Raw genomic sequence first — 25,615 nt, 5'->3', positions numbered from 1 at the left:
GTCTTGAACGCATTGAAGTCAGAAGTAGAAGATTTCCGGATTCCCCATTGTTTTGAACACGGCGTTAGTCTCAGCGTCTTCATTGTTTCTTTGTGTAATCCATCTGTTTTTTTGTGTGTGTTTTGTATGTTACTGTTGTAAAATTGGCCTCAGTAGAGTGCGGGAGAGAGCAGCAGAGGGTCTGCCTCTCACGGTCCCTGCCCTCTCCTTCCTTTCCTCCGGTGAGACTGACCAGAGAGGGGACTATTCCTCAATATTAAAGTAGACATGACTATCTGTTAATAAGAAATTAAATGCAGGGCTATCAATACACTTACCCATTCATTGCAGCTGCAGCATGTGCGGATGTAGGGAGAAGCACGTTTTAATGTTTTTTTATTCAATGGTGTTGAATAAAAACAGTGTTGACAGTGATGAAATAAAAACTTAGGCATGAACTCACTCATAACAGCAGCTCTTTGATGTAATCATCTGGTGACTGGAACTGTGTTTTCACATTTTTATTGCAGCACACCTGCTGCTGATAGTGTGAAACATTTGTTGTATTTCAACTTTAGGTCACCGCTTTGTGCTAAATGTAAAAATGTCAGTGAATGGACTGCTTATCCTTTAACATCATGTTGTGTGTGACTGCTGTCTTTCTATCAGCCCTATGTAGTGATGCCTGGAGAAGTGGGAAAGGCACCCTGTGTGAAAAATCCTATGTTTCATGAGTTTTCCTATATATTTTTTTCAGATTTTTACTCAAAATAAATAAGTGATGTTGTAAGTCAACAACAATGCTTAAGCAGCATCAATCTGATTGGGTGGGCCTGGCTCCCCAGTGGGTGGGCCTGTGTCCACCCAGGCCCATCCATGCCTATGCCCCTGATGCAAACAGTGCATCACATCACAATTGGGAATCATAAATGGCCTACTAACAAACACTTCGGACCAAACTTTTTCAATACCTGGTTTTCATATCCGTTGTTGCCTTAGTTAGCATTTACTGGGAGATAGATTTCCTACCCTCCCGGCTACCGATATCATTCTTCCGTGAGCTGCTCCTTACCAAAACCAGTTGAGTGCTGCGCGCTCTTGTTGCCTGCAGATAATATTCTGCTGAAACTAGGTTATGTGTGCGGCACTCATGTGAATATACAGTATTTCATGTGCTTTGTGATTTGTGTAGGCTACTTTGTGCATGATTTATCTATTGTACTACATAATTTATAAGCCTTATACCTACACTACGCTACTTTGATACGCATCAGTAGGGATTAAGAAGTGAGTTTAAGCAATGCCCACTGAAAAAAAAGAAAAAGGAGTGTATATGGTTTATACCGGGTGTATATTTTCCACTGGACCGTTGTGTTTTACTGTAAGTGTAATCTCCCTTAGCCGCGGAAAGTAAGGGTGCGGAGGGTGCTGCCGCATCCCCTGATTTTTATTTATATATATATATATATATATTTTGTTTAAAAAATATATATTATTAAAAAAAAGTAGTGCACCCGGCCTTTCAAATTAAATTGTATTTCTCACATAGACATGGTTAGCAAATGTTAATGTGAGTGTAGCGAAATGCTTGTGCTTCTAGTTCCGACAGTGCAGTAATAATAATATATAACAAGTAATCTAACAATTCCCCAACAACTACCTAATACACACAAATCTGAAGGGGTGAATGAGAATATGTACATACAAATATATGGATGAGCGATGGCCGAGCGGCATAGGCAAGGTGCAATAGATGGTATAAAATACAGTATATACATGGAAGATATGTAAACATTATTAAAGTGGCATTATTTAGAGTGCATTGTATAAAGTCACTAGTGATCCATTTGTGGCCAGTGATTGGGTCTCAATGTAGGCAGCAGCCTCTCTGAGTTAGTGATGGCTGTTTAGCAGTCTGATGGCATAGAGAGAGAGAGCTGTTTTTCAGTCTTTCGGTCCCAGCTTTGATGCACCAGTACTGGTCCCGCCTTCTGGATGGTAGAGGTGTGAACTGGCAGTGGCTCGGGTGGTTGATGTCCTTGATGATCTTTTTGGCCTGCCTGTGACATCGGGTGCTGTAGGTGTTATGGAGGGCAGGTAGTTTGCCCCCGGTGATGCATTGTGCAGACCTCACTACCCTCTGGAGAGCCTTGCGGTTGAGGGCGGGGCAGTTGCAGTACTAGGCTGTGATACAGCCTGACAGGATGCTCTCGATTGTGCATCTGTAAAAGTTTGTCAGGGTTTTGGGTGACAAGCCACATTTCTTCAGCCTCCTGAGGTTGAAGAGGCACTGTTGCGCATTCTTCACTCCAGTGTCTGTGTGGGTGGACCATTTCAGCTTGTCTGTGATGTGTACGCCGAGGAACTTAGAACTTTCCACCTTCTCCACTGCTGTCCCTTCGATGTGGATAGGGGGTGCTCCCTCTGCTATTTCCTGAAGTCCACGATTATCTTTGTTTTGTTGATATTGAGTGAGAGGTTGTTTTCCTGACACCACACTCCGAGTGCCCTCACCTCCTCCCTGTAGGCTGTTTCGTCGTTGTTGGTAATCAAGCCCACTACTGTTGTGTCATCTGCAAACTTGATGATTGAGTTGGAGGCGTGCATGGCCACACAGTCCTGGGTGAATAGGGAGCACAAGAGGGTCAGCAAAGTGGAGATGTTGTTTCCTACCTTCACCACCTGGAGGCAGCCCGTCAGAAAGCCCAGGACACAATTGCACAGGGCGTGGTCAAGACCCAGGGTCTCCAGCTTGATGATGAGCTTGGAGGGTACTATGGTTGTTGAATGCTGAGCTGTAGTCAATGAACAGCATTCTTACATAGGTATTAATTTTGTCCAGATGGGTTAGGGCAGTATGATGGCGATTGCGTCGTCTGTGGACCTGCTGGGGTGGTATGCAAACTGAAGTGGGTCTAGAGTGGCCGGTAAGGTGGAGGTGATATGATCCTTGACTAGTCTCTCAAAGCACTTCATGATGACAGAAGTGAGTGCTATGGGGCGGCAGTCATTTAGTTCAGTTATCTTTGCCTTCTTGGGTACAGGAACAATGGTAGCCATCTTAAAGCATGTGGGGACAACAGATTGGGATAGGGAGCGATTTGAATATGTCCGTAAACACACCAGCCAGCTGGTCTGCGCATGCTTTGAGGACGCGGCTAGAGATGCTGTCTGGGCCAGCAGACCGTTATAGATGTCGGTTGCGCAAGCCATTTTAATTTAAATTTAAATTTAAGCATCTTAGCTTTGACAAAAAAGGTAGTTGTCTAATTAAAAACAGTATCTTGCAGGATTCAATAGTTGGAATTGTAAGAGTTTTTGCCCTGTCCCTTTCTCTGCTGTTGTCATTCTAATTTGAGGACCTCCTTACAAAATAATAAGCTATTGAAATGGTTTTCTGTCCATAGCTTTTCTGTCAAAATGATAACTAGATTCTATATTTTGTAGTCTGTAGCCAACACCGATATGTTGATCATCATCCATTTACCCCTAATGTATTTTGGGGAGTGCATGCATCTCTTCAATCTAGATAAAGTCCCTTCCCATTAGTCAGGGGTGTCAAACTCATTCCACGGAGGGCCAAGTGTCTGCAGTGTTTTTCCCCCATTTCAATTCAGACCTAGACAACAAGATGAGGGGAGTTCCTTACTAATTAGTGACCTTAATTCATCAATCAAGTACAAGGGTGGTGTGATAACCCGCAGACACTCGGCCCTCCATGGAATGAGTTTGACACGTGCATTAGACTATACAATGTACCAGGGTATTTTGAAATACGGCAGGTATGATTTCCAATACCATACCAATACCGATTTCCAATTCTTTTTAAGGTATGATTTTCAGAAGGCTACTAATTTGCATACCACCCAATCCATATTTCCAATGGCTCTGTGTTTTCTGACATGGAGGCATTGGAGGGAGAGTCGTTATTTTGATATTTTATGTGGGGTTATTCTAATATTTTATATCTTTAAAGTCAGTCATTCTTTCACTCTCTCATTCTGTCTCTCATTTTCTCTTCTCTCACTATCTCATGTTTTCTTTCTCTGTATCTACCTTTCAAGTACATTTACTGGTTACCTTGGGTCTGTGTAATGGACACAGAGTGTTTGAAATTCAGTGAGAGAGCTCCTGCATGGGACCCAATCTACTGCAGCTAATGAGCGAAGATAAGAATTCTGTGTCCGAGAGAGAGAGAGGGGTGCGGAGTCATAACACAGCACTTGTTCAACTTCACTACAGCATGTCCTTCCCATTGATTAGGCTGGGTCAGCTATACCTTGTTCCTAGGGCAGAATTTATATTTATAATCTAGTCTTTAACTCAGGTTTTACGATACGGATACATACGACCAATGTACAAACAGGCTATGTAAGTGGTAACAAATACATGGACAGTCATGGGACTTCTACGATATGTTTCTGTGTTTGTTGATAAGCACTGCACTCGTGTTAAGCGGGTGCGTTCTTATTGGCTACCTAGACATTTTTTCGCCTCTCTGCTCCTTTTCCCCTTGTTGTGCCCTTGCTATCTGTTTGGAGCAGATAATCTCACTCTCGCAGAAGAACATGTCCAGTGCAGATATGTGATAATGAGCCGCCTGCTATATGAAGATCCACCTCGGTTTCCCTTTGAGAAATTGCTATGATTGTAAAAAGAATTGGCTTGTATACATACCACTGGAATAGAGTTCTTGTTTTGGCCTAAACAAATAGATACAAAGTACTTCTAGAATTCTAAATGATACATTCAAAAATAAAGTATATTTTATATGGAGGGAGTATAGTGGCTTCTAGTATTCATAAATGGCTATGATTGTAATTTATGTTGTGAAATCTGCTGCTGTTTGATGCAGTGTTATGTGTCCTGTTCCATTGCAGTGTTGTTGACAGCAATCCCCCCCCGCCCCCTCCCCAACCCACAAACACTGGTCAGATGCAGGTTGGTCATAAGAACCTCATGCGCTCTGTTGACCAGACTAAATGCTGACGTTCAATTTGGTCATGTACGAGTGTCGACCAACAATGTTATGGCACTCTTAGTCAGGGATACACCGACTCTGTACACCTTAAAGGGTGTGTACCTATTGTTGTATTGAGAAGGCTCTACTATTCAGCTGTTCTGATGTCTTGACTTGCAGTATGACATGAGTGTTTTTGATGCAGTGTATGAATCGTCGATCTGCACATTGAAAAGCGATACTGACTGAGTTTTTGAATCGGTGCTTGGTAGCACATTCCAGCATATAGAATTATCAATGGTTACTGTTGGTTATTATTTCTAGAGGTTGACCGATTTAATCGGCATGGCCTATTTTTAATTTGGGCCGATTTCAAGTTTTCATAACAATCGGTAATCTGTATTTTTGGACGCAGATTATGGGCGATTACATTGCAATCCACGTGGAGACTCCGTGGCAGGCTTGACCACCTGTTATGTGAGTGCAGCAAGGAGACAAGGTAAGTTGCTAGCTAGCATTAAACTTATCTTATAAAAAATAATCAATCTTAACATAATCACTAGTTAACTACACATGGTTCATGATATTACTAGTTTAACTAGCTTGTCCTGCGTTGCATATAATCAATGTGGTGCCTGTTAATTTATCATCGAATCACAGCCTACTTCGCCAAACGGGTGATGAATTAACAAAAGCGCATTCGCGTCAGGGTATATGCAACAGTTTGGGCCGCCTGGCTCGTTGCGAACTGTGTGAAGACCATTTGTTCCTAACAAAGACCGTAATTAATTTGCCAGAATTGTACATAATTATGACATAACATAGAAGGTTGTGCAATGCAACAGAAATATTTAGACTTAGGGTTGCCACCCGTTCGAAAAAATACGGAACGGTTCCGTATTTCACTGAAAGAATAAACGTTTTGTTTTTGAAATTATAGTTTCCGGATTTGACCATATTAATGACCTACGGCTTGTATTTCTGTGTGTTTTATTATATTATAATTAAGTCTATTATTTGATAGAGCAGTCTGACTGAGCGGTGGTAGGCAGCAGCAGGCTCGTAAGCATTCATTCAAACAGCACTTTCCTGCGTTTGCCAGCAGCTCTTCGCAATGCTTGAAGCACAGCGCTGTTTATGATTTCAAGCCTATCAACTCCTTAGATTAGGCAGGCAATACTATAGTGCCTATAAGAACATCCAATAGTCAATATACAATACAAATGCTATAGAGAGAAATAGCCCTATAATAACTACAACCTAAAACCTCTTAACTGGGAATATTGAAGACTCATGTTAAAAGAAACCACCAGCTTTCTCATGTTCTGAGCAAGGAACTTAAACGTTAGCTTTTTTACATGGCACATATTGCACTTTTACTTTCTTCTCCAGCACTGTGTTTTTGCATTATTTAAACCAAATTGAACATGTTTAATTATTTATTTGAGACTACATTTATTTGATTTATTATATTAAGTTAAAATAAGTGTTCTTTCAGTATTGTTGTAATTGTCATCTATCTATCCTATATCTCTATCTCTATCTATCTAATCTCGTCCGATTTAATTGGTATTGGCTTTTTTTGGTCCTCCAATAATCAGTATCGGCGTTGAAAAATCATAATCGTTCGACCTCTAATTTTTTCCATGTGAAATTAAATGTGATCTCTGTAGCTGTTGGCTCGGTTATGGAGCAGAAAGATCGATTGTCTGAGGTGAGGTGTTTGGCCAGCTTTAGACAGGTTCAGCACCGACTTCTCAGGTGCAACCCAGCTCCTTGAACATGGCTCAATATGCACACAAATGTTTTATGTGAATTAATGTATGTACTTACATTGTTTGTGTTTTCGACCATCCCCAAATTGAAGTGGTGGATCGTTTGACAACTATAATGAACCAGGGTTGAAGTGTTGGTTTCTTGCTTTTTGTTTAATGAACAATGGCATGTAGACAAGGGACTTTCACTCTTGAATATTTAATATCTTTGCGACCACATTGGAGCTGCTTGGTATGATGAGTGAAAACGACAAGTTGTTCCAGTTGAAAGTATGGCGATCAATAGTATTTGTGTCTGTAAGCCGAGGGTTAGCACTAGCAGCCAGTCCTTCAGAAATTAGTGCTGAACCTGGCTGTGTGTCAGTGAAGGATGGGACAAAACTCACGCACACACACACACAAACCTAGACATATGGGTTGTGATGCAGGACACACGCACTAACTAACCTTGGATGTTGGTGTATAATGGGGTTTGTATTTCACTGCTGTACCCTGACAGTTTGCCGTGGCGCAAGGCACAGGCCTGTGTTAATAATAGGAACATAGTTGTCAGCAATGACACTGGGAATTTACGACTTGCTATCCATGTGATACCCTTCTATATATATTTCATATTTACTTGCTGTCTACGTGGGCTAGAGAAGTTAATTATTATTATTTTTATATCCTTAAATAGATAATTAATCTGTTGGGTGTCGCTCAATATTGTTTATGCTCCATGCTACTGGTCATTCCAAAACAACTGAGTATTTGTTGGTGAGTTCCTGCAAATTTCCTCAGGTCTGCTGTTGTGGTGGAGGAAAGTGAGGATTACATTTTTTTTGGCATAGAGATAGAGATTATCGCATAGAGATTATCAGGCTGTTGATTGTGGCCCGTGGAATGTTTCACTTCTTTTCAATGGCTGTGCGAAGTTGCTGGATATTGGCGGGAACTGGAACATGCTGTCGTACATGTCGATCCAGAGCATTGCAAACTTGCTCAATCGGTGACATGTCTGGTGAGTGTGCAGTCCATGGAAGAACTGGGACATTTTCAGCTTCCAGGAATTTTGTACAGATCCTTGCGACATGGTGCCGTGCATTATCATGCTGAAACGTGGGTTGAAGGCGGAGGATGAATGGCACGACATTGGGCCTCAGGATCTCGTCACGGTATCTCTGTGCATTCAAATTGCCATCGATAAAATGCAATTGTGTTCGTTGTCCGTAGCTTATGCCTGCCCGTACATAACCTCACTGCCACCGTGTTCTGTTCATACACGTGGTCTGCGGTTATAAGGCGGCTTGGACGTACTGCCAAATTCTCTAAGATGACATAGGATGCGGCTTATGGTAGAGGAATTAAATGTTAATTCATCTGGCAACAGCTCTGGTAGACATTCCTGTAGTCAGCATGCCAATTGCACGCTCCCTCAACATGAGATGCCTGTGGCATTGTATTGTGTGACACAACTGCACATTTTAGTGGCCTTTTATTGTCTCCAGCATAAGGTGCACCTGTGTAATGATCATGATGTTAATCAGCTTCTTGATATGCCACACCTGTCAGGTGGATGGATTATCTTGGCAAAGGAGAAATGCTCACTGAAAGGAATGTAAACAAATTTGTGCACACAATTTTTGCGAAATAAGTGTTTTGTGTGTGTGGAACATTTCTGGGATCTGTTATTTCAGCTCAGGAAACATGGGACCAAAACTTTACATACTGCGTTTGTATTTTGGGTCAGTGTATTTATCCACATTCATAATATTATCTAACTTATGTGCCCAAATTAGACGTTAATAGTTTCACTGTGGAGTAATGGTGTAAGAAATAGACTTCATTATGGTATTCTGCCACGTCTTGCCTTTTGACTCAATAAAATTATTGTTGTGTAAAGTCTATCCCGGTAGGCTATTTTATTGCATTAAGATCTTCTGCTTGGCAGTTAAATCAAGCAGAAATGGTTTGAATGGTATCTGAAGCTTCCGTATATGAATGGACTAGGATAATTCTTTAGTTTACAGCACTTTGTTTTCACGCAGCCCGGACGGACGGGGGGGGCGGGGCAATGTTGGGATGGGCTGAGTGGTTTCCATGTCAGGAAGTGCGGAGGGCTTTCCATGTCCTCCACCATGAGTCACATGTTTCCACTGCATCCTGGCAGCCCATTGAGTGTTCATTGTTACATCTGTGAGAGTGTTGTATTGGGGAGTGAAAGAAAGAGGAAGGGAGAGTGTTTTGAGGTGCGGAGCGAAAGAGAGAAAGCAAAGGCCTGTGGGTAATAGAGGGATTAAGCTGGTCTGCAGTCACAAAGATGAAATGTCCATTCATATTAAAACTGTGGGACGATTGAAAAAAAAAATTATGTCACTTGTGAATAAGAGTTTGGGCAGTATGGCCTCGAGTCGGATGCATTTTTTTTTTTTGTCTGCCGACCTGCTATCAGGCTGCATTTCTGCACGCCGCAGGTGACCATAACTTGGACCAATGTATTTCTTTTATTTAACTTTTATTTTATCAGGGAGTCATACTCAAATCAAATGTTAGTCACATGCGCCGAATACAACAGGTGTAGACCGTACAGTGAAATGCTTACTTACAAGCCCCGAACTAACAATGCAGTTTCAGAAATATGAATAAGAAATAAAAGGAACAAGTAATTAAAGAGCAGCAGTAAAATAACAATAGCGAGACTATATACAGAGGGTACCAGTACAGACTCGATGTGCGGGGGCACCGGTTAGTCGAGGTAATATGTACATGTAGGTAGAGTTAGTAAAGTGATTATGCATAGATAATATTAGAGAGTAGCAGCAGTGTAAAAGAGGGGGTGGGCAATGCAAATAGTCTTGGTAGCCATTTGATTAGATGTTCAGGAGTCTTATGGCTTTGGGGTAGATGGCCTCTTGGACCTAGACTTGGCACTCCGGTACAGTCTATGACTAGGGTGGCTGGAGTCTTTGATAATTTTTAGGGCCTTCATCTGACACCGCCTGGTATAGCGGTCCTGTATGGCAGGAAGCTTGGCTCCGGTGATGTACTGGGCCGTACGCACAACCTTCTGTAGTGCCTTGCGGTCGGAGGCCAAGTGTTTGCCAAACCAGGCAGTGATGCAACCAGTCAGGATGCTCTCGATGGTGTAGCTGTAGAACCTTTTGAGGATCTGAGGACCCATGCCAAATCTTTTCAGTCTCCTGAGGGTGAATAGGTTTTGTCGTGCACTCTTCCGGATTGTCTTGGTGTGCTTGGACCATGTTAGTTTGTTGATGTGGACACCAAGAAACTTGAAGCTCTCGACCTGCTCCACTACAGCACTGTCAATGAGAATGGGGTTGTGCTCGGTCCTCCTTTTCCTGTAGTCCACAATCATCTCCTTTGTCTTGATCACATTGAGGGAGAGGTTGTTGTCCTGGCACCACACGGCCAGGTCTCTGACCTCCTACCTATAGGCTGTTTCGTCGTTGTCGGTGATCTGGCTTACCACTGCTGTGTCATCGGCAAACTTAATGATGGTGTTGGAGTCGTGCCTGGCAATGCAGTCGTGGGTGAACAGGGAGTACAGTAGGGGACTGAGCATGCACGCCTGAGGGGCCCCTGTGTTGAGGATCAGCGTGGCGGATGTGTTGTTACCTACCCTTACCACCTGGGGGTTGGCCCGTCAGGAAGTCCAGGATCCAGTTGCAGAGGGAGGTGTTTAGTCCCAGGGTCCTTAGCGTAGTGATGAGCTTTGAGGGCACTATGGTGTTGAATGCTGAGCTGTAGTCAATGAATAGCATTCTCACATTGGTGTTCCTTTTGTCCAGGTGAGAAAGGGCAGTGTGGAATGCAATCGAGATTGCAGGATCTGTTAGTGGTATGTAAATTTGGAGTGTTTCTGGGGTAATGGTGTTGACGTGAGCCATGGCCAGCCTTTCAAAGCAGTAGGTGCTACGGGTCGGTAGTCATTTAGGCAGGTTACCTTGGTGTTCTTGGGCACAGGGACAATGGTGGTCTGCTTAAAACATGTTGGTATTACAGACTCGGACAGGGAGAGGTTGAAAATGTCAGCGAAGACACTTGTCAGCTTATGCTCACAGTACACGTCCTGGTAATCTGTCTGGCCCTGAATGTTGACAGAGACAAGTCTCTTTTACAGATGAGCCCTGGATTACAAAAGTAGACATCAAATACAGAAATAAGATGACAAACTTGGGTCTGAAGGAAGATATGTTGAGGGCTCCCGAGTGGCGCAGCGTTCTAAGGCACTGCATCTCAGTGCAAGAGGCGACACTACAGTCCCTGGTTAGAATCCAGGCTGAATCACATCCGGCCGTGATTGAGAGTCTGCGCACAATTGCCCCAACGTCGGTGGGTTTGGCCGGTGTATTATTTTTTTGCCTGTCGGCCCATGTGGGGCAAGTGCCGAGTTGTCATAAGTTGAAGCTTTTGTTGTCCCGACTAATTAGTGTTTAAATTCAGCTTAAACACCGCCCCTCCTCTCTAGCTCTTGTTCATTCATAAGAGCGAGAGAGAGGGCACTCATTATCTTTCCTTAAAGACACCGCACGCATTATATGCCCCAGCTGTATCTCACTCACTCACTCTGTCTGACTTTATTACAAACCTGTTGTTGTAGCATAATTCCTCCCTGCAGACCAAGGAAATTCAATCAGATCGATCATTTTAGATTGTATTTTATGTGCACTCAATTGCAGCTCATGAGATGGCCCCAAACCTTTTCCACTCTGGGTGTAACTCTTATACTGACATGGAATTGATCTCGTAGGAGAATTGTCCTTTTTCAATAATAATATGTATGCCTTTGTTCGCTACACACACATTTATTTTAATTAACTGAGTACCTTACAGTACCCTCTTCTGGAATATTTTTGGCAACGGAAGGGTTGATTTTTATTTCATTAAGCCCTTTGTGTACTTTTCTGACTATCCTCTCATGAGGTCTTACGGCAATGGAAAGTAATCACATGTGTACTCATAAGACATGGGCTTTTCATCAGGATGGTTAGATAGCTGCATTACACTATGTTCAGACACCGCTATAAAGCCATGTCAAACAATAAAAGGACACTTTTTCATACCATGAGTAGTAAAAGAGCACTGTATGAAACAAAGCTGTGCACCTGGCCTCAGTTGTGCTGTAGACTGCAGTGCACCTGGATTTAAAAATACCAAAGCCCCTCTTTCCTCTGCTAGGATTCAATGGTAACATGTAGAAGTGAATTTGTGGGGGTAGCCTGATCTAGAATTGAACCCATGTCTCTGTGACTCAGTCCAACACCTTAGTCATTACCCCAAGAGGCTCAAACTTCATGACGAGGTTCCTACTTAGTACTTAGTTGTACAAGTTACTTTCTACTTAAAATACCCCTTACTTTGTAAAGAATTGGGTGTCAGAAGCATTCAACTTCTGACACCAATGCAGCTAATTCGGGAATAGCCTGACTGGAACTCAGTCAATTGTCTTTGCAACTGTCGGTCAGACGCCTTAGTCATTGTGAAGAGGCTCAAACCAGTCAAGTTACTAGGTTTTGTACTAAGGTCGCGACAATGTTATGCCGTAATAATGAATGGCAACACCCACAACTGAACCTGTGGAGGTTACTTATGGTACTTTTTGAAGTTGAAAACATTTATAAATACACATTTATAAGTGTATATATTTACACTCCTTCACAACCCTGCAAAAAAAATTTATGAGATGAGGTAGTAGGCTACGGTATTAAGTGTTTCTGAGCTGTGTTCTTCAATCACCACAGACAAATCAAAATTATCATTATCAAGGCTGCATAGGAAGGAGGTACAACAACATATATTTTTCTGTGAGATTTTCCCTATTGAGTCCACATCCTTATTTAAATCGTTGGGAAGTTCCATGTTGTCGGTAAGATCTTTGCATATAATTTCTGTTGATCAGCCAGAATTCAGCTGCCAGAACTCCACACTCATCACTATCTTGGCTCATTTTCTCTCTTTCTTGCTTCTTTCCTCTGATCGGACACACAAGCGAAGAGGAAAAAAACATTCCATTCTCTTTTGATAAGAGAAAGTGGAACGATTTAGGTGTGAAAAATAGGTTGGGAACACCTCACCGTATCCATAAAGGGAATGCCGTCACCGAGGTAGTAAGGTTGAGGCGATAGTCAGTGCTAGCCCTGGGGAGTGGCAGCTGCAAGACTCACTGAAAGTCCTTAGCTTCATTTCTAAGATGAGAACTCTGAAGCAAGCAGACATGCCAACTTTCGGGGAACGCAAATAGGCCAAACCCTTTTAATCTCAGCCCTCAACAACATCAAGACCTATTGCACAGTTCATACTGATCCAACCTGTATTCGTTTATCGCCCAGTCAATCTATGGCATGACTGTACAAGTACATGGAACTCTGAAACAGGTTACACTATTACTACTCGGACAATGTATGAATCAATAGCTCTGTTTATAACTAACATGCACCCTTTGTCCAGATCTTGCCCACATTCTGATTGTGACATCTTTAGACCGATTTAGACGATTTAAAAGATGCATTGTGATATGATTGTGATCAGATCTTCCAGGCACACGGTGTCTGGATATCAATCAAGTGTAAACGGATCTAGATCAAACCATTTAAGTCATCATTATACTGGTCTCTAAAATAATTGACCAGTAGCACCATTCACTAATGTCATTAGTAATTATCTTAAAATAAATATTATTTAGAAAATCTGTCAAATTATTTGCATACAGGGAGACACCAGCTGATTTGGTCACAAAGAGACACATTTCAATACAATACAATGCAATGTGTAGAGAGTGATTAGATATCGAAACTCATGTTAGTGCAAGGTGTCAACAAGACTAATGACTGAATAATATGGCTGAAGTAATGTGGTGACGTTCTTCAGGGAAGCATCACATGGCAGGCACCAATGATTTCAACTATTTAAAAACATCAACACTATTGAGCTATTTTAGACCCCACTACAGACAGCGTGTTCAACTATGTCTTTAGATAATAATGCATTGTCCGTGTAAAAAATGGATACCTTCGAGTTTAAAGGTGTTTTTATTTTTTGTTCTTGTCATAGTGCTAATTTGCACAAAATAATTATCTGTGGGATTAATGTCAACAACTTAAATCAAATCACATTGTATTTGGCACATGCGCCGAATACAATGTGAGTAGACTTAAAGGTGCTACACAGGATTTATTTGAGATTTTTAGCATTGTAATTTCAGAAAATTTCCATAATATACAGTGCATTCGGAAAATATTCCGACCCCTTGACTTTTTCCAGTTTTGTTCTTCCTCCAATCGACACACACTACCACACACACTACCACTACCACACTACCAAAGCAAAAACAGGTTTTTAGAGGTTTTTTGTAAATGTATAAAAAAAAAAACTATTACATTTACATAAGTATTCAGACCCTTTACTAAGTACTTCGTTGAAGCACCTTTGGCAGCGATTACAGCCTCGTCTTCTTGGGTATGACTCTACAAGCTTGGCACACCTGTATTTGGGGAGTTTCTCCCATTCTTCTCTGCAGATGCTCTCAAGCTCTGTCAGGTTGCATGGGGAGCTGCACCGCTATTTTCAGGTCTATCCAGAGATGTTAGATTGGGTTCAAGTCCGGGCTCTGGCTGGGCAACTCAAGGACATTCAGAGACTTGTCCTGAATCCACTCCTGCTATGTCTTTGCTGTGTGCTTAGGGTCATTGTCCTGTTGGAAGGTGAACCTTCGCCCCAGTCGGAGGTCCTAAACACACTGGAGCAGGTTTTCATCAAGGATCTCTCTGTACTTTGCTCAGTTCATCTTTGCCTCGATCCTGACTAGTCTCCCAGTCACTGCCACTGAAAAGCATCCCCACAGCATGATGCTACCACCATGCTTCACCGTGGGTATGTTGGCAGGTTTCCTCCAGACGTGACGCTTGGCATTCAGGCGTGACGTTTGGCATTCAGACCAGAGAATCTTGTTTCTCATGGTCTGAGAGTCCTTTATGTGCCTTTTGGCAAACTCCAAGCGGGCTGTCATGTGCCTTTTACAGATTCAAAGTAAAAAATAAATTAATCAATGTGCAGGGGTATGAGGTAGATATGTACATGAAGGCAGGGTAAAGTGGCTAGGCATCAGGATAGATATGATTGTAAAAATGTGTGTTTTGTGTTGTTGGTATGCATGTGTATGTGCATATGTAGTTTATGTGAATGTGTGGAGCGATTAGTGCTTTTTGAGGTGAGGTGAGTTTACCCTCTTTCTCCTGTAGTCCAGGATCAGCTCATTGGTCTTACTGACGTTGAGGGAGAGGTTGTTGTCATGGCACCACACGACCAAAGTCTCTGACCTCCATCCTGTAGGCTGTCTCATCGCTGTCGGTGATCAGTTCTACCACGTCGTGACCGATGGTGTTGGAGTCGTGCGTGGCCACAGTCGTAGGTGAACAGGGAGTACAGGAGGGGGTTAAGCACACAACCCTGATGGGCCCCCGTATTGAGGATCAGCGTGGTGGTGTTGTTGCCTACCTTCACCACCTGGGCCCGTCCCGTCTGTAACTAGATCCTGGACTTCCTGAGGGAGGTGTTCAGTCCCAAGATCCCCATCTTGGTGATGAGCTTGGTGTTGAACGCTGAGCTGTAGTCTATGCACAGAATTCTCAGTTATTTCCCCTCTTGTCCAGGTGGAAGAGGGTATTGTGAAGTGCAGTTGAGATTGCGTCATCTGTGGATTGGTTTGGACGGTATGCGAATTGGAGTGGGTCTAGGGTGTCTGGGATGATGGTGTTGATGTGTGTCATGACCAGCCTTTCAAAATACTTCATAATTACAGATGTGAGGTTATCTTGGAGTTCTTGGAAACAGGGACAATGGTGAGGACAATGGTTAGAGCACGTGTCAAACTCATTCCATGGAGTGCCAAGTGTCTGCGGGTTTTCGCTCCTCCCTTGTACTTGATTGATCAATGAAGTCACTGATTGGTTAGGAACTCCCCTCACCTGGGTGTCTTAATTAATCTTTTCACATGTTAGTTCCAAATATCTCTAACGGTCGCACCCATCGTAAGTTGTTTCATGCACATGATGTCAGAATGCACTCACTGTTCCTAAATGTGATTTACTCAACAGAACAGTTAACACGCTCTGCCTGCTAATTATCTATAGGCTATGTTTCAACTTGTCAATGTCAAATTATTTTCTAACATGTTGTATTTTCTAACAACATTTTTGAATTAAGGTGTGTTCCACCTCCTCATTTGTTCACATAGAAGTAGGCCATTTCACTGACAATTTATATTTGAGGCTTAACTGAGCTGGACAAACTTCCCTCTTCGAGGAGAGCCCTTCCCCATTTTTCCCGCACATCAAGTATGCTGACATTTGCGCAGTCTTGCACGAACTGGCACATTTCATGTTGTGGCTGGTGCTCATGCTCACGCGCTCACGTTCCTTACAAATAATAACTTTGGACATGTGTGCGTTCCTATTATCTTATCTTTATTATCTTTATATCATGTTGTCGTTTCTACTGTAGCATACATGTATGTATGGAGCATAATGTATTTACAGTTTTATTCACATGTTTTCAAGTACTTGTGACAAATAGTGCATTCCAATTATTGCATAGATTGTAATGGACACGTGTGTAAAATACTTTTTTGAAGGTTGTACTGATTATATTGAGCTAATGCTAAGCTATTTGCCAGCTATGTGTGGCGCAATTTTTGTTGACATTATACAATGCATTCTGGGTGTCACGTAAACATCCGTAAGACCAAAGATGTTATAATGAGGTGATGGAATGGTTCATTCATCTTTTGAATAAACTTCCGGAAGTGAATGATCGTAGACGACACAGCCCCTTCAAGATGCATACTGCAAACAGGCCAAACTCATCTTGTTCCCTCTTTGGTTGATGCGAGAAAAAAAAAACATGGCGGCGCGCACAACTACCCATTGTCGGATTACTTTTGATTTCTAGAAAGTGTTTTACTAAATTAATTCGATCAATGTTGAGATCACCTGTAATGTGATGAATTATAAATAGTAATTGCTATTAGCTAATTCATATTGTGGTTTCTGTCAGCCGAGAGTTCTCTAAATATGACCGCTTGTGTTACATCAATCTTTCTTCAGGACTAATGTAGCCTACATTTTCTGGTTTTGATGATTGTGTATGCTGTCGCTACTTCTGTGAATGTCTGAACATTGCATCCAAAAATAAACTGGCCATATTCAGGACATAACTTTGTAAGGCCTGTGTTTGTGCAAAATGTTTCTGTGAAAAACCAGTGTGGCTAATCAATCGTAACTAGACGTTCTAAATAACTATTCTAATCACACCGGTTTGATTGTACGCTGCAGGGACCACTGTAGAAGGATCTCACCTGTTTGTTGGTACTAATAATGAAAACCAGCATACTCTTGGCCCTCCATGGAATGAGTTTGACACCCATGATTAGAGGAAAGAGCAAACCTTCCTTTTTGGTTTACACATCCTATGAATTCACTCTTCATAATGGATGAAGCACATGTGTAATACATTTTATAATGCCTTCATATGATAATGTTACCTTTTTTCTGTGACGAGATAGTTGAGATCATTGAAGCCAGTACATGACATTTCATTTGTGTCTGGCTCTTCTTGAAATGTCATTGCTCTTTGAGTTTGATTGATGGATGTCTTTGCCAGTGTCTGCTTACCATGTCTCTGTCACATTCTGTTGTTGGCATTGTCGGTCTCTGGGAGGATTTTTCTGTTATTGGCTGTTTGTTAGAATTGACACTAGTTCACAAAGCAGGTGAAGACCCACACTGGGTTTGGACTAATATGAGGGGAAACACTGTTTCCCAACAGAAGATGAAAAGCTTTGGATGTAATTCCAGTGCTCCGTTACATCAGACAGACACTTGATAGAAGAAGCCACCCCATAACTGTGCTATAAAAATATTTGTGGTCAAAATATGGGAACGGGTCTTAGAAAACATCTACCAGAAAGTCTTCAAAGGATTTAGAAATACATTAAAACACAAATGTTGAAGTAACGACCCTGAACTAATATCAACACTTACATTTCGTTTTGGAGAAATTATTTGCCTTCTGCAAGTTTAAATACATTGGCCTGTGCCTTGTAATTCCTTTACCAAAACTCGCATATCTTAAAGATTTCTTTCCGAATTTCTCTCCCTCATGAGGAGGAAGGATAATGAAAGTTCACAGAAGTAACAAGTAAAAGTAGACCTCAGAAAGTACTCACACCCCTTGACTTTTTCCACATTTTGTTGTTACAGCCTGAATTTAAAATGTATTCCATTTTGTTTTTGTGAACCTGGCCAACACACACTACCATATAATGTCAAAGTGGAATTATGTTTTTAGACATTTTTACACATTTTTATTTTAAAGCAGAAATGTCTTTAGTCAAAAAGTATTCAACCCTTTTTGTTATGGCGAAGCCTAAATAAGTTCAGGTGTAAAAATTTGCTTAAGTCACATAAGTTGCATGGATTCACTCTGTGTGCAGTAAGTGTTTTAACAATATTTTTTAATGACTACCTCATCTCTGTACCACACCAGTGTTTCCACTGCAGTCTTTTATGTGGCGCTGCGCCATGGCAAAATCATTGCAGCAATGTCCAAAAAATATGGAACATGAAAATATATATCTGCAGAAAATATATATCTGCAGAGGTGCACTTTGAAGATGCTAAGACCGTTTACATTTACTTTCCCTCTGCAAAAAAAACCAAGTAATTAATAGAAAAACCAGACTACCCCATAGTAGAACAGTTTATCCATTTACCTAGTCGACTTGTTGTTTTGTGTTCAATGCAAGGGAAATATTCCTCTCGAGGAGCATTCAACTCAACTTTTTTTGAGTGACTTAAATTCTGATTGGACAGATTTACATTTTTACTTGAGCAAGAGAAGTGGCAATTCTCCCTTGGCTTTGCCACCACGTGTTAATAGGCAAAAAGGGGGCATGTATGTTGACATTAGAGGTCTACCAATTCTGATTTTTCAACGCCGATACCGATTTATTGGAGGACCAAAAAAAGCCGATACCGATTAATTAACTTTTTTTTTTTGGGTGGTGTGTGTGTGTGTGTGATATATATTATTACATATATATATATATATATATTTGTAATAATGACGATTACAACAATACTGAATGAACACTTTTATTTTAACTTAATATAATACATCAATCTATTTAGTCTCAAATAAATAATGCAAAAACAAAGTGTTGGAGAAGAAAGTAAAAGTGCAATATTTGCCATGTAAAAAAGCTAACGTTTAAGTTGCTTGCTCAGAACATGAGAACATATGAAAGCTGGTGGTTCCTTTTAACATGAGTCTTCAATATTCCCAGGTAAGAAGTTTTAGGTTGTAGTTATTATTATAGGAATTATAGGACTATTTCTCTATACCAGTTGTATTTCATATACCTTTGACTATTGGATGTTCTTATAGGCACTATAGTGTTGATAGGCTTGAAGTCATAAACAGCACAATGCTTGAAGCACAGCGAAGAGCTGCTGGCAAATGCAGGAAAGTGCTGTTTGAATGAATGCTTACGAGCCTGCTGCTGCCTACCACCGCTCAGTCAGACTGCTCTATCAAATATCAAATCACAGACTTAATTATAATATAATAACACACAGAAATACGAGCCGTAGGTCATTAATATGGTCAAATCCGGAAACTATCATTTCGAAAACAAAATGCTTATTCTTTCAATGAAATACGGAACCGTTCCATATTTTATCTAACGGGTGGCATCCCTAAGTCTAAATATTGCTGTTACATTGCACAACCTTCAATGTTATGTCATAATTATGTACAATTCTGGCAAATTAATTACGGTCTTTGTTAGGAAGAAATGGTCTTCACACAGTTCGCAACGAGCCAGGTGGTCCAAACTGCTGCATATACCCTGACTCTGCTTCCACAGAACGCAAGAGAAGTGACACAATTTCCCTAGTTAGAAGAAATTCATGTTAGCAGGCAATATTAACTAAATATGCAGGTTTAAAAAATATATACTTGTGTATTGATTTTAAGAAAAGCACTGATGTTTATGGTTAGGTACACATTGGTGCAGCGACAGTGCTTTTTTCGCGAATGCGCTTGTTAATAAACCATCACCCATTTGGCGAAGTAAGCTGTGATTCAATGATAAATTAACAGGTACCGCATCGATTATATTCAACGCAGGACAAACTAGATAAACTAGTAATGTCATCAACCATGTGTAGTTAACTTGTGATTGAGATTGATTGTTTTTTATAAGATAAGTTTAATGCTAGCTAGCAACTTACCTTGGCTCCTTGCTGCACTCGCGTAACAGGTAGTCAGCCTGCCACGCAGTCTCCTCGTGGAGTGCAATGTAATCGGCCATAATCGGTGTCCAAAAATGCAGATTACCGATTGTTATGAAAACTTGAAATCACCCCTAATTAAAATCGGCCATTTCGATTAATCGGTCGACCTCTAGTTGACATAATTGTAATCCAAACCCAACCCTCATGTAAGTCGTGATGATCTCCCATAACTCTTTAGACGAGACGGACTTCATGATTAAAATGATCCTATTTACACTTTGTAGTACATTTTTAAACTAGAATATCATATCAATACCACAATTACCACATTGGCCATTTTCAAAAGGAGAATTTGCTTTTTTGATTCAGTCGCTCTTTGATTTGGAGTAGATATTGACATTTTTTAGAAAACGTGGTCACACAAAAAAAACGTGATTTTACTGTCATTCTGTTACCAAATTTGATATATGCACTGTTCTTCGAGTAAATGTGTTTTTGTAACATTTTCTTGGGAAATTGTTAAAAGTAGTCCTTGGGCATAGAGTTCTATGGTTTGTTTAACTTTGCAATCAATGGTTTTTGTTTTGGCATACTTGTAAAGTGAAAAATCTGAGTCTGTCATTCTGTTACAGTGAGGTGCCCTAACACTTATTTTGCTTTGTGAAATGGTCCTTTGCGGCATAACACTTGCTCTATTTATTGAATTGCCTTCACAACAAGTTCTAGTTTTAGAAACTGTAATTTACAAAGATCCGAGTTTTCAGATTTCTATATAAAGTGCACAATTCCTCTCCCTAAGTGATGATGTTTAGGTGTTTTTTGTTGTCGTAAAGTGGTTTATCTGGGTATCTGAAATCGGTGGTTTCACCCTCCTTTTCCTCCTTCCTTCCACGATAGGTTTCCAGGAAGATGCGGCTGTGAGCTTGCTCAGAGTGCTGATCCTGTGGGTCTTCACCTGATCGTGACCATGGGGATATGGCCGGGGGGTGTCCGGGCCTGCATTGCAGGCCAGGAGAACTGCTCTGCCAATAATGAGTCCAAAGACTACTGTTACTCAGCCCGTATCCGCAGCACCGTGCTACATGGCCTACCCTTTGGAGGGGTCCCCACAGTCCTTGCGCTGGACTTCATGTGCTTCCTGGTGAGTCTGCCTAGAGATCTGTCTTGCCTGTATTTCAAATAGATTCCCAGCTCCATTCCAGTGCTGCAGGTTTTTCTCGCTCCCCTGTAGTTAATTTATTGATTTATGTCACTGATTCATTGGCCAGAGATTCTACTTCCCTGGGATCCCAGGTCTGTGTACAGCAATACTTCTGACCTGAAGGTGCGGATTTGAGAAAAGGGGTCCTAGTGACTTTATGCTAACCTGCAATGATCACATAGGTATACAGTATCTATGTTTATGTACAGTGCCTTTGGAAACTATTTAGACCCCTTGACTTTTTCAACAATTTGTTACATTACAGCCTTATTCAAAAATGGATTAAATAAACATTTTCCCTCAGCAATCTATATACAATACCCCATAATGACAAAGCGAAACAGAATGTTTTGCAAATTTATTTAAAAAATACTTATACTATTGTGTCCTTGTCATTTTAGGTCTGAATCAGTCCCCGATTTACAGGGGAGGAAGGGTATGGTTTGACAAATCTTATTGAGTCTTATTAAAATCCCTTAAACTTTACACCCACCAACTATGGATTTCAAATTGGACAAGTCGGTCAGTGAGTTCAATGGTACCAATTTTTTTTTACCAGTCTTAAAGGTTTGGCTGTACTACTGGTGTAGAACAGGATGCTCCTGTTCATGACTAATTGATGGTAACATCCATAGTGCTTTGTGACCATGGGAACAATGGATTGACCTACATAGTGACTGACTGTCTAGCAGTGGCGTTATTCAAATGAAACTGTATTGTCATTGGGGGTCACCTCATCTCCTGGTGTCTTTTAATGTATGCTACATTCACACGGCCACATGCTCATCTCCTCAAATGCTCAAATGTATTGTAAAATGTTACTCGGCAGCCAAGGTCACAAAGTGATGGGTTATGGCTGTGCCTTGGTAAGCATTATCAATAACTATATATGTGTCCAGAATGTGTTTTCACCCAAAATGACAGGGTCTGGTGACCGAATTAGTGTTCCAAAGACATTTCGTAATGTGTGTTCTCAAAGATCCCTGTCTCTCAAGGATTTTGTTTCTCAGGACAATGTCAACTTTGACATAAAGCAGCATATAGCAGGTCCCCTCCCAAAACAGGTTTCTGTCTATTCCTGGGTAAATAAAAGTGAAATAAAATATACTAACAACATGGAGACAACACAATGAACAGATGAAAAGGCTTGTTTCGTCAATTTATTTAATATTATTACTCACGTCTTTGTCAGCGCAAGGGAAATGTGAAATATATATGCAAAACTCTTCCTCTTCAAAAATCTTCCTCTTCAGAGTGACGTGAATGTTGGCCTTTTTATACTTTGACATTTTTGAATTACCCTTTAGAATTAAGCACCAATGTTGCTCCTTTCTATTGTCATCCTCTAATCATACTATATTTACCTCCTATAATAAGAAGTGTTGTCTGAAATGATTGACACCCTTGATAAAGATGTGCGATAATGACTGTATAAAATACATAGGTCAAATACTGAGCTATATTGTATGCAACAAAAAAAAGGGTACATTTATATTTTATACTAATACAATTTCTCAGAAAGATTTTGTTCAACATTAAAAAAAAAATTCTCAAAGGTAGGGGTCAAAATTATTGACATCCCTAAAGATTCTTATAAGTCGAGTCGAAGGCTCCTTAATTAACAGCTTCTACCCCCAAGCTATAAGACTGCTGAACAATTAATCAAATGGCCACCCAGACTATTTGCTGCTACTCGCTGTTTATCATCTATGCATAGTCACTTTACCCATACCTACATGCTCAAAATAACTTCTAACCTGTAACCCCACACATTGACTCGGTACCGGTTCCCCCTGTAAATAGCCTCATTATTTTTATTTGACTTTTCACTTTACTTTATTTAGTAAATATTTTCTTAACTCTTTCTTGAACTGCATTGTTGGTTAAGGGCTTGTAAGTAAGCATTTCACAGTAAGGTCTACACCTGTTGTATTCGGGGCATGTGACAAATACAATTTCGATTTGATTATAAGTAAAGTAGTCAAGTTTTGTTTTGGTTGTGTTTCAGATTTTGTGCTCAGTAGAAATGATTTGTAAATGTATTGTCATTTGAGTCACTTTTATTGTGAATAGAATGTGTTTCGAAACACTCCTATATGAATGTGAGTGAGAAATTTAGAGGGTCAAAGATCATACCCCCCAAGATATGCTAACCTCCCCTGGTTTTGGTAATGGTGAGAGGTTAGCATGTCTTGGGGGGTATGATCTTTGAGCCTCTAAATTTCTCACTCACATTCATGTGGAAGTGTTTAGAAACACATTATTCTATTCTTATTTACAATGTCTCCACAATGACCACAATAGATCATTTACCATTTAATTTCCATTGGGCACAAAATAATCTGAAATGCAGCCAAAATGAACCGCGAAGGCATCCAATAAGTTTTGTACTGTCAAGCTTGATGTAGTCATTGCATACTAGGAATATGGGACAAAATACTAATCTTTTAACTACTTTATTAATAATAATCTTTTGGGGTGTCAATAATTTTGACCCATACTTTTTTTTTTCTTCCTCTTTCCAATATTTTGGAGCGTACAATATAGCTTCATATTTGTTCATTTTTTCCCCGTCATTATTGTTCATCTTTATCAAGGGTGTCAATCATTTCGGAGCCCACTAAGTGCTTACTGGTCCTACAATTAGTTTTTTTAGAACAGCAGTGACATTGCTATAAAATACATTTGAACATTTGAATGATACGCAGATGTTCTTGGGGCTCACCCAAAAAACATAAATGAAGAGGAAAATCCTATAACATTACTTTCCTCTGTGCTTTCAGGTGCTTCTCTTTGTCTTCTCAGTACTGCGGAAAGTGGCCTGGGATTATGGACGCTTGGCATTGGTGACAGACGCTGACAGGTAGGCCTAACAAATGACTCTGAGGTGTTACATCGCACGCGCACACATGTATACTGCCCTGATGTAGTCCTACTGGGCATTAGCCCTTGTCTGTTGAATTGTGAGAATTACTTGCCTGTTATGACTGTGTGCCTTAAGTAACCCCATCACCATTCCTTCCTACCTCTTCCTTCAGGATTATTGGTTTGCAAGTCATTCAGGGAGACTGAATGACTCACTGTCACTTATATACTACTCATTTCTGGAGCTGTATATGAACAACGACTGTCTGTGCTGCAGGATTTGCTCACACAGCAGAGCAACAAAATCTTAAGGGAATATTTTCACCAGTTTATTATTGTAACCCCATGGGATACTTATTAATCAATTATGATTCATCTATGGTTTGAGTATGTTGGTTATAAATATGGAAATAATTTCTAACTAGTTAGCATACTTACTGTAATTTACTGTTGTATCAAATCGATCACCTTGAATGTAGATGATCTGATGCAGTGCATTAAGAAGAGAAATAACACGTTTTGAACTCCTCGAGTACTGAATCAGTCATTCACTGAAAACTGAGCCTTGTCATGGTCGCTCTGCTCATATCGACGTCATTATTTCTCCTCCAGGCATTTCCCCATGCAGAGACACATGCACATACATACTTTGGACATGGTCAAAAGACAAAATGAAAGGGTTAGCTATCTGCCTCCATCTTATTTTTATAGGGTTAGCTAGCTATCTGACGTTAAAAGTTGACCATGATATTATACATCAGTGATCATGAATTCATGAATTTCATCGACCAATTTGTTCCATAAAACAAGTGTATACTTAGAAGACCTGTCCAGGCAATCCAGTGTATACTTGCACTCTGTAATGACGATGTAGGAAACTTTCTAGCAGTTGTCCTTTTGGGCTTATGTCCTACTGGGGGAATATTACCAAATATACTCCATACTTGCTGCATGGTCACTTTTGCACAAGATTGAGAGAGTTGGCCTTGCCCAACCAGACACAGTCTTATGCAAGATTTTCAAAACTGCCACAACAAATTAGTTTGGAAAAATATTCGGTAGCACTTTTATAATAACGCCACATAATAAAGCATTGATAATGTATTCATTAATTGTTTATTAGTCATTACCACCACATTTGTAAATGTTAGTAACCTAGTTATTCACGCATTTATAAACAACTTTTAAAGTAGGTCTATTTGCGTGGCCTCATCTAAAGTGTGGGCTATTTATACTTTATAAATAATTCATAAATGTTTTGAGTAACCATTGTAATTTCACAAAAAGATGCACATGCCATAGTAGACATTCCAGCAGTACCTGATGCTCCATAAGGTCTCAAAATGGCCCTAGAACATATTAATGGTTAGAAAATAAGCACACAGTACAGAGGATGCTTAAGAAAATATATTGAACATTTTATTCCAAAGCTGTTTAATATTGTAATGTCAATTCATACACACTCTTTGCTGAGTAAAATAACATTTTAGTCAAATGCTAACATAAGCATAATTTGTTTCTACGGAAACCAAATTGTAGTTTG

The 25,615-nt window shown here is 40.5% G+C and overlaps 1 protein-coding gene across 6 annotated transcripts in view; it reads left to right on the top strand.

Moving 5' to 3' along the window:
* LOC139566703 (CSC1-like protein 2) overlaps positions 1 to 25,615 on the top strand; it is a 96,206-nt gene that overhangs the window by 4,751 nt on the left and 65,840 nt on the right. For 3 of the 6 annotated variants that reach the window (XM_071387990.1, XM_071387958.1, XM_071387999.1), the window contains exons 2-3: positions 20,904 to 21,147; positions 23,991 to 24,070. In XM_071387990.1, coding sequence (XP_071244091.1) covers positions 20,974 to 21,147; positions 23,991 to 24,070 — 254 coding nt within the window. In that variant the 5' untranslated portion in view covers positions 20,904 to 20,973. Of the gene's footprint in view, positions 1 to 4,932; positions 5,055 to 5,075; positions 5,439 to 20,903; positions 21,148 to 23,990; positions 24,071 to 25,615 lie in introns of those variants that run through there. The other 3 variants (XM_071387984.1, XM_071387964.1, XM_071387974.1) reach the window with 3 other exon arrangements.

Source organism: Salvelinus alpinus, chromosome 2 (assembly GCF_045679555.1).
Source record: "Salvelinus alpinus chromosome 2, SLU_Salpinus.1, whole genome shotgun sequence".
NCBI lineage: Eukaryota > Metazoa > Chordata > Actinopteri > Salmoniformes > Salmonidae > Salvelinus > Salvelinus alpinus.
The sequence above is the reverse complement of the archived record's forward strand: the minus strand, read 5'-3'. Positions and strand labels throughout refer to the sequence as shown.